At 23.0% G+C, this 14865-nt stretch overlaps 1 protein-coding gene across 10 annotated transcripts in view; it reads left to right on the top strand.

Moving 5' to 3' along the window:
• The window catches only part of LOC141403587 (uncharacterized), a 68458-nt gene extending 53916 nt beyond the window's left edge, over window positions 1-14542 (top strand). For 5 of the 10 annotated variants that reach the window (XM_073986249.1, XM_073986252.1, XM_073986253.1 and 2 more), the window contains exons 3-5: window positions 9539-9806; window positions 9925-10240; window positions 12390-14542. In XM_073986249.1, coding sequence (XP_073842350.1) covers window positions 9539-9806; window positions 9925-10240; window positions 12390-13634 — 1829 coding nt within the window. In that variant the 3' untranslated portion in view covers window positions 13635-14542. Of the gene's footprint in view, window positions 1-9151; window positions 9807-9924; window positions 10241-12389 lie in introns of all 10 variants that reach the window. The other 5 variants (XM_073986244.1, XM_073986245.1, XM_073986247.1 and 2 more) reach the window with 1 other exon arrangement.
• Window positions 14543-14865: the final 323 nt, after the last annotated feature.

Here is a 14865-nt window from a genome sequence, read left to right as displayed (position 1 = left end):
TATTTAAAATATCCAGGTTTTGAAAAAAATATTTAAAATATCACGTTTTGAAAAAAATATTTAAAATATCCACGTTTTGAAAAAAAATATTTAAAAAATCCACGTTTTGAAAAAATTATTTAAAAAATCTACGTTTTGAAAAAATTATTTAAAAAATCCACGTTTTGAAAAAATTATTTAAAAAATCCACGTTTTGCCAAAAATGTTTAAATTTTTGAAAAAATTATTTAAAAAATCCACGTTTTGAAAAAATTATTTAAAAAATCCACGTTTTGCCAAAAATGTTTAAATTTTTGAAAAAATTATTTAAAAAATCCACGTTTTGAAAAAATTATTTAAAAAATCCACGTTTTGCCAAAAATGTTTAAATTTTTGAAAAAATTATTTAAAAAATCCACGTTTTGAAAAAATTATTTAAAAAATCCACGTTTTGAAAAAATTATTTAAAAAATCCACGTTTTGCCAAAAATGTTTAAATTTTTGAAAAAATTATTTAAAAAATCCACGTTTTGAAAAAATTATTTAAAAAATCCACGTTTTGAAAAAATTATTTAAAAAATCCACGTTTTGAAAAAATTATTTAAAAAATCCACGTTTTGAAAAAATTATTTAAAAAATCCACGTTTTGAAAAATTATTTAAAAAATCCACGTTTTGAAAAAATTATTTAAAAAATCCACGTTTTGAAAAAATTATTTAAAAAATCCACGTTTTGAAAAAATTATTTAAAAAATCCACGTTTTGAAAAAATTATTTAAAAAATCCACGTTTTGAAAAAATTATTTAAAAAATCCACGTTTTGAAAAAATTATTTAAAAAATCCACGTTTTGAAAAAATTATTTAAAAAATCCACGTTTTGAAAAAATTATTTAAAAAATCCACGTTTTGAAAAAATTATTTAAAAAATCCACGTTTTGAAAAAATTATTTAAAAAATCCACGTTTTGAAAAAATTATTTAAAAAATCCACGTTTTGAAAAAATTATTTAAAAAATCCACGTTTTGAAAAAATTATTTAAAAAATCCACGTTTTGAAAAAATTATTTAAAAAATCCACGTTTTGAAAAAATTATTTAAAAAATCCACGTTTTGAAAAAATTATTTAAAAAATCCACGTTTTGAAAAAATTATTTAAAAAATCCAAGTTTTGAAAAAATTATTTAAAAAATCCACGTTTTGAAAAAATTATTTAAAAAATCCACGTTTTGAAAAAATTATTTAAAAAATCCACGTTTTGAAAAAATTATTTAAAAAATCCACGTTTTGAAAAAATTATTTAAAAAATCCACGTTTTGAAAAAATTATTTAAAAAATCCACGTTTTGAAAAAATTATTTAAAAAATCCACGTTTTGAAAAAATTATTTAAAAAATCCACGTTTTGAAAAAATTATTTAAAAAATCCACGTTTTGAAAAAATTATTTAAAAAATCCACGTTTTGAAAAAATTATTTAAAAAATCCACGTTTTGAAAAAATTATTTAAAAAATCCACGTTTTGAAAAAATTATTTAAAAAATCCACGTTTTGAAAAAATTATTTAAAAAATCCACGTTTTGAAAAAATTATTTAAAAAATCCACGTTTTGAAAAAATTATTTAAAAAATCCACGTTTTGAAAAAATTATTTAAAAAATCCACGTTTTGAAAAAATTATTTAAAAAATCCACGTTTTGAAAAAATTATTTAAAAAATCCACGTTTTGAAAAAATTATTTAAAAAATCCACGTTTTGAAAAAAATTATTTAAAAAATCCACGTTTTGAAAAAATTATTTAAAAAATCCACGTTTTGAAAAAATTATTTAAAAAATCCACGTTTTGAAAAAATTATTTAAAAAATCCACGTTTTGAAAAAATTATTTAAAAAATCCACGTTTTGAAAAAATTATTTAAAAAATCCACGTTTTGAAAAAATTATTTAAAAAATCCACGTTTTGAAAAAATTATTTAAAAAATCCACGTTTTGAAAAAATTATTTAAAAAATCCACGTTTTGAAAAAATTATTTAAAAAATCCACGTTTTGAAAAAATTATTTAAAAAATCCACGTTTTGAAAAAATTATTTAAAAAATCCACGTTTTGAAAAAATTATTTAAAAAATCCACGTTTTGAAAAAATTATTTAAAAAATCCACGTTTTGAAAAAATTATTTAAAAAATCCACGTTTTGAAAAAAATATTTAAAAAATCCACGTTTTGAAAAAATTATTTAAAAAATCCACGTTTTGAAAAAAATATTTAAAAAATCCACGTTTTGAAAAAATTATTTAAAAAATCCACGTTTTGAAAAAATTATTTAAAAATCCACGTTTTGAAAAAATTATTTAAAAAATCCACGTTTTGAAAAAATTATTTAAAAAATCCACGTTTTGAAAAAATTATTTAAAAAATCCACGTTTTGAAAAAATTATTTAAAAAATCCACGTTTTGAAAAAATTATTTAAAAAATCCACGTTTTGAAAAAATTATTTAAAAAATCCACGTTTTGAAAAAATTATTTAAAAAATCCACGTTTTGAAAAAATTATTTAAAAAATCCACGTTTTAAAAAAATTATTTAAAAAATCCACGTTTTGAAAAAATTATTTAAAAAATCCACGTTTTGAAAAAATTATTTAAAAAATCCACGTTTTGAAAAAATTATTTAAAAAATCCACGTTTTGAAAAAATTATTTAAAAAATCCACGTTTTGAAAAAATTATTTAAAAAATCCACGTTTTGAAAAAATTATTTAAAAAATCCACGTTTTGAAAAAAAATATTTAAAATAACCACGTTTTGAAAAAATTATTTAAAAAATCCACGTTTTGAAAAAATTATTTAAAAAATCCACGTTTTGAAAAAATTATTTAAAAAATCTACGTTTTGAAAAGATTATTTAAAAAATCCACGTTTTGCAAAAATTATTTAAAAATCCACGTTTTGAAAAAATTATTTAAAAAATCCACGTTTTGAAAAAATTATTTAAAAAATCCACGTTTTGAAAAAATTATTTAAAAAATCCACGTTTTGAAAAAATTATTTAAAAAATCCACGTTTTGAAAAAATTATTTAAAAAATCCACGTTTTGAAAAAATTATTTAAAAAATCCACGTTTTAAAATTTTTTTTTAAAAATCCACGTTTTGAAATTTTTTTTTAAAAAATCCACGTTTTGAAAGAAAACAAATAAAAAGTTATCAGTCGGCTTTCCTGACAGAGATATACTTCAGCCGATGTGAATTGAAACTTTCATCAATGGACATGGACCAGCTACACATTCAAAATCCATCCCCCTATAAATTTCAAACGATCCAACGATTTTAAATTTTGTAGTTTAGACAAAATATTACGGACGAATTCTTTATAAAATAAACGGTCCAAATTCTTTAAAAATACTTTTGGAAAAATTTCAAAAAAAAATCCAAGTTTAATTTAAATTCTTAAAAAATCTAAGTTTCGAAAAAAATCTTAAAAACTCTAAGTTACAAATATTTGAAAAGTCCACGTTTTGAAAACAATTTTTAAAAAATCTTTAAAAATTCACGTTTTGAAAAAAAAAATAAAAATTCCTCGTTTTGAAAAAAATATTTAAAATATCCACGTTTTGAAAAAAATATTTAAAATATCCACGTTTTGAAAAAAATATTTAAAATATCCACGTTTTGAAAAAAATATTTAAAATATCCACGTTTTGAAAAAAATATTTAAAATATCCACGTTTTGAAAAAAATATTTAAAATATCCACGTTTTGAAAAAAATATTTAAAATATCCACGTTTTGAAAAAAATATTTAAAAAATCCACGTTTTGAAAAAAATATTTAAAATATCCACGTTTTGAAAAACATATTTAAAAAATCCACGTTTTGAAAAAAATATTTAAAATATCCACGTTTTGAAAAACATATTTAAAATATCCACGTTTTGAAAAAAAATATTTAAAATATCCACGTTTTGAAAAACATATTTAAAAAATCCACCTTTTGAAAAAAATATTTAAAAAATCCACGTTTTGCCAAAAATATTTAAAATGTCCACGTTTTGAAAAAAAAATATTTAAAATATCCACGTTTTGAAAAAAATATTAAAAAAAATCCACGTTTTAAAAAAAAATATTTAAAATATCCACGTTTTGAAAAAATTATTTAAAAAATCCACGTTTTGAAAAAATTATTTAAAAAATCCACGTTTTGAAAAAATTATTTAAAAAATCCACGTTTTGAAAAAATTATTTAAAAAATCCACGTTTTGACAAAATTATTTAAAAAATCCACGTTTTGAAAAAATTATTTAAAAAATCCACGTTTTGAAAAAATTATTTAAAAAATTATTTAAAAAATCCACGTTTTGAAAAAATTATTTAAAAAATCCACGTTTTGAAAAAATTATTTAAAAAATCCACGTTTTGAAAAAATTATTTAAAAAATCCACGTTTTGAAAAAATTATTTAAAAAATCCACGTTTTGAAAAAATTATTTAAAAAATCCACGTTTTGAAAAAATTATTTAAAAAATCCACGTTTTGAAAAAATTATTTAAAAAATCCACGTTTTGAAAAAATTATTTAAAAAATCCACGTTTTGAAAAAATTATTTAAAAAATCCACGTTTTGAAAAAATTAATTAAAAAATCCACGTTTTGAAAAAATTAATTAAAAAATCCACGATTGGAAAAAATTATTTAAAAAATCCACGTTTTGAAAAAATTAATTAAAAAATCCACGTTTTGAAAAAATTAATTAAAAAATCCACGATTGGAAAAAATTATTTAAAAAATCCACGTTTTGAAAAAATTAATTAAAAAATCCACGTTTTGAAAAAATTATTTAAAAAATCCACGTTTTGAAAAAATTATTTAAAAAATCCACGTTTTGAAAAAATTATTTAAAAAATCCACGTTTTGAAAAAATTATTTAAAAAATCCACGTTTTGAAAAAATTATTTAAAAAATCCACGTTTTGAAAAAATTATTTAAAAAATCCACGTTTTGAAAAAATTATTTAAAAAATCCACGTTTTGAAAAAATTATTTAAAAAATCCACGTTTTGAAAAAATTATTTAAAAAATCCACGTTTTGAAAAAATTATTTAAAAAATCCACGTTTTGAAAAAATTATTTAAAAAATCCACGTTTTGAAAAAATTATTTAAAAAATCCACGTTTTGAAAAAATTATTTAAAAAATCCACGTTTTGAAAAAATTATTTAAAAAATCCACGTTTTGAAAAAATTATTTAAAAAATCCACGTTTTGAAAAAAATATTTAAAAAATCCACGTTTTGAAAAAATTAATTAAAAAATCCACGTTTTGAAAAAATTAATTAAAAAATCCACGTTTTGAAAAAATTATTTAAAAAATCCACGTTTTGAAAAAATTATTTAAAAAATCCACGTTTTGAAAAAATTATTTAAAAAATCCACGTTTTGAAAAAATTATTTAAAAAATCCACGTTTTGAAAAAATTATTTAAAAAATCCACGTTTTGAAAAAATTATTTAAAAAATCCACGTTTTGAAAAAATTATTTAAAAAATCCACGTTTTGAAAAAATTATTTAAAAAATCCACGTTTTGAAAAAATTATTTAAAAAATCCACGTTTTGAAAAAATTATTTAAAAAATCCACGTTTTGAAAAAATTATTTAAAAAATCCACGTTTTGAAAAAATTATTTAAAAAATCCACGTTTTGAAAAAATTATTTAAAAAATCCACGTTTTGAAAAAATTATTTAAAAAATCCACGTTTTGAAAAAATTATTTAAAAAATCCACGTTTTGAAAAAATTATTTAAAAAATCCACGTTTTGAAAAAATTATTTAAAAAATCCACGTTTTGAAAAAATTATTTAAAAAATCCACGTTTTGAAAAAATTATTTAAAAAATCCACGTTTTGAAAAAATTATTTAAAAAATCCACGTTTTGAAAAAATTATTTAAAAAATCCACGTTTTGAAAAAATTATTTAAAAAATCCACGTTTTGAAAAAATTATTTAAAAAATCCACGTTTTGAAAAAATTATTTAAAAAATCCACGTTTTGAAAAAATTATTTAAAAAATCCACGTTTTGAAAAAATTATTTAAAAAATCCACGTTTTGAAAAAATTATTTAAAAAATCCACGTTTTGAAAAAATTATTTAAAAAATCCACGTTTTGAAAAAATTATTTAAAAAATCCACGTTTTGAAAAAATTATTTAAAAAATCCACGTTTTGAAAAAATTATTTAAAAAATCCACGTTTTGAAAAAATTATTTAAAAAATCCACGTTTTGAAAAAATTATTTAAAAAATCCACGTTTTGAAAAAATTATTTAAAAAATCCACGTTTTGAAAAAATTATTTAAAAAATCCACGTTTTGAAAAAATTATTTAAAAAATCCACGTTTTGAAAAAATTATTTAAAAAATCCACGTTTTGAAAAAATTATTTAAAAAATCCACGTTTTGAAAAAATTATTTAAAAAATCCACGTTTTGAAAAAATTATTTAAAAAATCCACGTTTTGAAAAAATTATTTAAAAAATCCACGTTTTGAAAAAATTATTTAAAAAATCCACGTTTTGAAAAAATTATTTAAAAAATCCACGTTTTGAAAAAATTATTTAAAAAATCCACGTTTTGAAAAAATTATTTAAAAAATCCACGTTTTGAAAAAATTATTTAAAAAATCCACGTTTTGAAAAAATTATTTAAAAAATCCACGTTTTGAAAAAATTATTTAAAAAATCCACGTTTTGAAAAAATTATTTAAAAAATCCACGTTTTGAAAAAATTATTTAAAAAATCCACGTTTTGAAAAAATTATTTAAAAAATCCACGTTTTGAAAAAATTATTTAAAAAATCCACGTTTTGAAAAAATTATTTAAAAAATCCACGTTTTGAAAAAATTATTTAAAAAATCCACGTTTTGAAAAAATTATTTAAAAAATCCACGTTTTGAAAAAATTATTTAAAAAATCCACGTTTTGAAAAAATTATTTAAAAAATCCACGTTTTGAAAAAATTATTTAAAAAATCCACGTTTTGAAAAAATTATTTAAAAAATCCACGTTTTGAAAAAATTATTTAAAAAATCCACGTTTTGAAAAAATTATTTAAAAAATCCACGTTTTGAAAAAATTATTTAAAAAATCCACGTTTTGAAAAAATTATTTAAAAAATCCACGTTTTGAAAAAATTATTTAAAAAATCCACGTTTTGAAAAAATTATTTAAAAAATCCACGTTTTGAAAAAATTATTTAAAAAATCCACGTTTTGAAAAAATTATTTAAAAAATCCACGTTTTGAAAAAATTATTTAAAAAATCCACGTTTTGAAAAAATTATTTAAAAAATCCACGTTTTGAAAAAATTATTTAAAAAATCCACGTTTTGAAAAAATTATTTAAAAAATCCACGTTTTGAAAAAATTATTTAAAAAATCCACGTTTTGAAAAAATTATTTAAAAAATCCACGTTTTGAAAAAATTATTTAAAAAATCCACGTTTTGAAAAAATTATTTAAAAAATCCACGTTTTGAAAAAAATATTTAAAAAATCCACGTTTTGAAAAAAATATTTAAAAAATCCACGTTTTGAAAAAATTATTTAAAAAATCCACGTTTTGAAAAAAATATTTAAAAAATCCACGTTTTGAAAAAAATATTTAAAAAATCCACGTTTTGAAAAAATTATTTAAAAAATCCACGTTTTGAAAAAATTATTTAAAAAATCCACGTTTTGAAAAAATTATTTAAAAAATCCACGTTTTGAAAAAATTATTTAAAAAATCCACGCTTTGAAAAAAATATTTAAAAAATCCACGGTTAAAAAAAAATTTTTTAAAAAATCGTGTTGAAAAATGTAATTATTTAATATACACGTTTTGACAAGTATAATTATTTGCTTTTTAAAAAGTTAAATTATTTAATATCGATGAAAAATGGAATTATTTACGTTTTGAAATATGCAATTATTTAATATCCACGATTTGAAAAATACAATTATTCAATATCCACGTTTTGAAAAATGCAATTACTTAAAATCCAAGTTTTGAAAAAAATAAATAAATTAATAAATAAAAAATCGATGTTTTGAAAAAAATATATAATATCCAAGTTTTGAAATAAAAATGATTTAATATCTAAGTTTTGAAAAAAATATTTAATTTCCAAGTTTTGAAGAAAATATTAAAACAACAACGTATTGAAAAAAAAATAATTGTATATCCAATTTTTGAAAAAAGAAAAAATAATTTTATATTCAAGTTTTAAAAAAAGAAAATTATTTAATATCCAAGTTTAAAAAAAAAATATTTAATATCTACGTTTTGGAAAAAAAACAATAATATCTACGTTTTGAATACTTAATATTTAAAATCCACGTTTTGAAAAAATTATTTCAAAATCCACGCTTTGAATATTTAATATTTAAAATCCACGTTTTGAAAAAAATTATTTAAAATCCCTGTTTTGAAAAAAAATTATTATAAATCCACGCTTTGAATATTTAATATTTAAAATCCACGTTTTGAAAAAAAAAAAATTATTTAAAAATCCACGCTTTGAAAAAAATATTTAAAACATCCACGTTTTGGAAAAAATATTTAAAAAATCCAAATGTTGGTGAAAATAACACTCCTTGGATATAGTTCATATGTGATTCATCTAAAAATATGTTATGCCAAATCATATTCGGCCATGATTGAATATAATGATTGGCCTTTATTGGCCATATGTAAATATGTATATATACGTAAAAATATACATTTTAATACACTCTTAGCAGAAACACGACATTAAACTACAGATTTTCATAACATTTTACATAAACTGTTAACATTTTCACTTATTTTTCGCATTCCCGCCATTAAAAAATACCATTCCATGTAAGCCTGTAAGCAATTGTAATATATTTCAAAAAGCTACATAAAATTTATTTTTCTTAATAAGTATTTTTTATTCGTTTTTTTTTTCTTTTATTTTCACCTGCAAATTTAATCATCGTGTTAAAACGCCCTATTGCCTATTGTCTGTCTGTGTGTGTGTGTTTATGCGTCACTGTAAAATTTGATTGTATACGTCCTGGCCTGCCAATAAATTAAAAAAAAACGCATTATATTTAAATATTTGTTTATGTTTATGACCAACACCATCACATTGTTTGCGTTTGTATTTGTTTGTTTAATTTTTCGCAAAACAAAAAAAGTTATAAAAAATTTAACAACATTTTTGAAAACATCACTACTACCGCCCAACAACAACAACAACAATAAGTCAACAATTCAAAAATCAATTAAAATTGACCAAAAGGACAAAAAATCAGCAATGCCTGCTAGCACCGCAACTGCAAGTATTCGTCATTCAGTTAAATCGTCTGAAATGTTGCCAAAAAATGCTACGCGGAAAAAGCACAATCACATCATCCATAAAACTAAATCGAAATTTAAAAATATCTCTGTTTCTCTATCCCCTTCTTTATCTGTGACCCTTCCATCGGCAAATGTAAATCTTGAAACATCCTCCACCACACGCATGGAAATTGTCAATGGAAATTTATCATTAACGGATGATGATGTCATTGAACCACCCAAAGGTTATTTGGTATGGAGTGAATTCTGTAAAATGCCCAATCTGGATCCCTATTTGCCGGATGTTATGAAAAATTTCCATCGGCAAAAATACAAGCCTTGCAAGCTGTTGGATCCCTTGACCAAAATTGAGTTCAACACCACCAATCAGCGTTATACACTGCTTATAGACGATGATGTTATACCGGGATATAGTAAAACTGGCAAGGTTGACTGTTGCTATCAGTCTATACTGCGCAATGAAACTGGGGCCAAGGCGGATAGTGTTGTGAGGTAAGGTAAGGTTTTTTTTTGGAAATTAGTTTTTCCTCAGTTTCATTTCTCTCTTAATTTTCATTTTCACAAGCTATCCATTTAATTAGTTTTTTTATACCCTGCTTCTTCATGGCAGATTTTCCGAATGCATGAGTTTTGTGGACAAAACCTCTCTGGACCCTTCCATCGATAATATTCTGGTGAAATGCCGTTCGGGTAATAAACAAGTCTATGTTAATGGCCATGCCATGATGCCTGAACGCAAGGAAATTCGCGAACGTTTAAATCTGTGGCGTAAATATGACAGAGACTCCGGTGCGGAAGATAAGCCACCCAGTGTTTTAATGATTGGCATTGATAGCATATCCAGGGTAAACCTAATACGTGCCATGCCCAAAACAGCCCGCTATTTGTACGAAAATGAATGGTACGAAATGAGTGGATTTAATAAGGTAAGTGGAAGAGAAGAATTTTAGTGTAGATTTTGCGAATTTATACACGTTTTTCAAAACGTGAAATTTTTTAAACTTATTCAAAACGTGCATTTTTAAATAAAAATTTTCAAAACGAGGATCTTTAAATAAAAATTTTCAGAACGAGGATCTTTAAATAAAAATTTGAAAACGTGGATGTCTAAATATTTTTTAATAATCTTTTAAAAATGTATTTTTAACATTTTTTTGAAACGTGGATTTTTTAAATATTTTTTTTAATGTAGATTTTCTAAATTTTTTTTTTAAACGTGGATTTTTTAAATATTTTTTTTTCAAAACGTGGATTTTTTAAATATTTTTTTCAAAACGTGGATTTTTTAAATATTTTTTTTCAAAACGTGGATTTTTTAAATATTTTTTTTTTCAAAACGTGGATTTTTTAATTTTCTTCAAAACGTGTTTTTTTAAATTTTTTTTAAACATGGATTTAAAAAGAAATCTTTTTCAAACTAGGATTTTTTAAATATTTGTTTCAAAATGCGGATTTGCTTAATATTTTTTTAAATCGTGGATTTTTAAATAATTTTTTCAAAACGTGGATTTTTTAAATAATTTTTTCAAAACGTGGATTTTTAAACAATTTTTATAAAACGTGGATTTTGAAACAATTTTTAAAAAACGTGGACTTTTAAAAAATTTTTATAAAACGTGGAGTTTTAAACCATTTTTATAAAACGTGGAGTTTTCAACAATTTTTATAAAACGTGGATTTTTAAACAATTTTTATAAAACGTGGATTTTTAAACAATTTATATAAAACGTGGATTTTTAATCAATTTTTATAAAACGTGGATTTTTAAACAATTTTTATAAAACGTGAATTTTTAAACAATTTTTATAAAACGTGGATTTTTAAATAATTTTTATAAAACGTGGATTTTTAAACAATTTTTATAAAACGTGGATTTTTAAATAATTTTTTCAAAACGTGGATTTTTAAACAATTTTTATAAAACGTGGATTTTTAAACAATTTTTAAAAAACGTGGACTTTTAAACAATTTTTATAAAACGTGGAGTTTTAAACCATTTTTATAAAACGTGGAGTTTTAAACAATTTTTATAAAACGTGGATTTTTAAACAATTTTTATAAAACGTGGATTTTTAAACAATTTTTATAAAACGTGGATTTTTAAACAATTTTTATAAAACGTGGATTTTTAAACAATTTTTATAAAACGTGGATTTTTAAACAATTTTTATAAAACGTGTATTTTTAAACAATTTTTATAAAACGTGGATTTTTAAACAATTTTTATAAAACGTGGATTTTTAAACAATTTTTTAAAACGTGGATTTTTAAACAATTTTTATAAAACGTGGATTTTTAAACAATTTTTATAAAACGTGGATTTTTTTAAATATTTTTTTCAAAACGTGGATTTTTAAACAATTTTTATAAAACGTGGATTTTTAAACAATTTTTATATAAAACGTGGATTTTTAAACAATTTTTATAAAACGTGGATTTTTAAACAATTTTTATAAAACGTGGATTTTTAAACAATTTTTATAAAACGTGGATTTTTAAACAATTTATATAAAACGTGGATTTTTAAACACTTTTTATAAAACGTGGATTTTTAAACAATTTTTATAAAACGAGGAATTTTAAACAACTTTTAAAAAACGTGGATTTTTAAACAATTTTTATAAAACGTGTATTTTTAAACAATTTTTATAAAACGTGTATTTTTAAACAATTTTTATAAAACGTGGATTTTTTAAATATTTTTTTAACGTGGATTTTTAAACAATTTTTATAAAATGTGGATATTTTTACCAATTTTTATAAAACGTGGATTTTTAAACAATTTTTATAAAACGTGGACTTTTAAACAATTTTTATAACACGTGGATTTTTAAACAATTTTTATAAAACGTGGATTTTTTAAAAATTTTTTTAAAACGTGGTGTTTTATAGATTTTTTCAAAACTTGGATTTTTTAAATATTTTTTTCAAAACTTGAATTTTTTAAATATTTTTTTCAAAACTTGAATTTTTTAAATATTTTTTTCAAAACGTGGTTTTTTTTATAAATTTTTTCAAAACTTTGAGTTTTTAAATATTTTTTTCAAAACTTGGAGTTTTTAAATATTTTTTCAGATCGATGACAATACCTTCCCCAATTTGATGGCCGTGCTGACGGGTATGAATCGCACGCGGGCCATTCAGAAATGTTCTCCCTACAAATTGAATGCCTTGGATAATTGCGACTTCATATGGAAGACATTTCGTGATCACGGCTATGTAACGGCCTATGCCGAAGATGAGGCCACCATTAACACCTTCAACTACTTGAAAGTGGGATTTGTTGAGCCGCCTGTGGATTATTATCTGCGCCCATTTCTGCTTGGTGCCGAAAAACACCTGGAGACACGCACAAAATCTGGCTTGATAAGCTGTCTGGGCTACAAACATGCTGCCGATCATGTCTATGACTATGCCGTTGAGCTGGCAAGACGTTATCGAAATGACACCTTTTTTGGTCTCTTTTGGGCCAATACCTTTAGCCATAACGACATTAGCGATTGCACCTCCATGGATGAACATATTCGTGAATATCTAAAGAAATTCAAGCAGATGGGTACCATGGACAATACCATTGTGATATTTTTCAGTGATCATGGTATGCGTTTTGGCCCCATACGCAAAACCTATTCGGGGCACTTGGAGGAACGTTTGCCATTTGTATTCCTGTGGTTGCCACCCAGATTACGCCACAAATATCCAAGTTTTGTAAATGCTTTGAATGCCAATAAGAATCGTCTGACAAATCCCTATGATACTCACATGACCTTGAAACATATACTCGAAATGACGGGACGGGTAAAGGAGCGTGAAAAACTCGCACCTGCCGACGCCTGTCCCAAATGTCAGTCACTGTTACGCCCCGTACCGCACAATCGTTCGTGTCAAGATGCAGCCATTGAACCGCATTGGTGTACCTGTTTGCTGTATGAAAATATTTACAAAAATTCCAAAACCGTATTGGATCTAACACACCTGCTGATAGGCTATATCAATGATTTTGTGGCCACATTCCACAACAAAACCTATGCCAAATTATGTGTACCTTTGAAATTCGATAGTGTGGACAGTGCATATCGTACCACCCAATTGGAGACCAAAGAAAATGGAACAACCAAAACCGTGGACATTTATCGTGTCACATTCTATACCAAACCTAATAAGGGGCTATTTGAGGCTACGGCGATTTATGATCCAATTACGGGGTTTATGGAGGTTACCGGTGAAATAAGCCGCCTCAATACCTATGCCAGCGATTCGGATTGTGTTTCGGATGGTGGGGCGAAAAAATATTGTTCCTGCCGTAAAAAGATTTTCTAGCATCACAAGATTCCGTTACACACAGTGTTGGTACATTTGGGACAAAATCGGAAAAAACTGTCGAAAGTTGTTGGAGAAACGGCGAACTGATGAAATTGAATGCGAGCGGAACATGACACAATGGAGATTTTATTTATTTATCTTTCTATGACTCTCTCGCTCTCTTTTTATAGTTATCCTTTTGTAGCCAATTTGTGTATATAAAAAACGCTTAGCTTCTAAGAGGACCAAGGGGGAATGGAGATAAATACCTTAAGGACTAAATAAATAAATTGGAGGGGTATATTACACATTTTTAGGCTCTCATATCAAGACGTAAATTTAAGGTTAATTTATTCCTATTTTTCACTGAACCTTGTGAATAGCAATCAGGTTCTCCAGGAGGGGGGATATAACTGGAACCTCTCTTCTTGGCCTCTGCCTTCTTGTTATTCCTCAGCCCATACGTCGTTCCACAACATCTTAGTTATAGAGAAGAAGAACTCTTCCATTTTAGTCTTTTCAAACTCCATCTCCATTCCCTAAAACTTTGCTCAAAATGTATGTATATAACATTTTTAATAATTTATTATTAAGTAGCAAATTATATTTTTATTAGCTAACAGATAAAAGCGCGCATATCTAATGTTAGTTTTCTGATATAAGAACAATATTTAATAATTACTTTAAAAATATTTAATTAGAGCAATAAAAGCTTCTTGCCATAAATATGAATACCTAAGTTAGTGAGTGAATTAGTTCCTTTACAACTACAGAATTCCAAAATTTAGATACATAACTCGTAACTGTAAATATGTATTATCAAATAACTTTACCAAAAGAGCTTTATTTTTTTTCTTACTACTTAAGCTATGCAAAACAAAAATGTATCTAAACAAATAAATAAAAGTCGTATTTTTATACTAAAAGAACTTTGTTTTCAATAATTAATTGGGTTCGCAATAAAACTAAACATTTGGTAACTGCGAGAAAATCTAACAGTCGCACAGTGGTTCAGATTCGTTTTTTCCTGGTCACAAATCTGTAAGATTTGAATGGATAGAGATACTTTCATCTTTTTTTCGACAGATAACACAACCAGCTTTCCGGTGAATGAAAAATAGGTCTAGTAGTTTCAAGGTAAAAATTAAACTTTTGAGTTTTTTACTATTTTTCATCAAAATGTGAGTGTTTTTGTGTTTTTTATACCTTCCTTAAAAATGAACAAATTGCAATATATAAACTGTACAAA

The sequence above is a fragment of the Musca autumnalis genome, unplaced genomic scaffold (genome assembly GCF_047663935.1).
Source record: "Musca autumnalis isolate F117 unplaced genomic scaffold, ASM4766393v1 scaffold_4, whole genome shotgun sequence".
In the NCBI taxonomy this organism is placed as follows: domain Eukaryota; kingdom Metazoa; phylum Arthropoda; class Insecta; order Diptera; family Muscidae; genus Musca; species Musca autumnalis.
The sequence above is the reverse complement of the archived record's forward strand: the minus strand, read 5'-3'. Positions and strand labels throughout refer to the sequence as shown.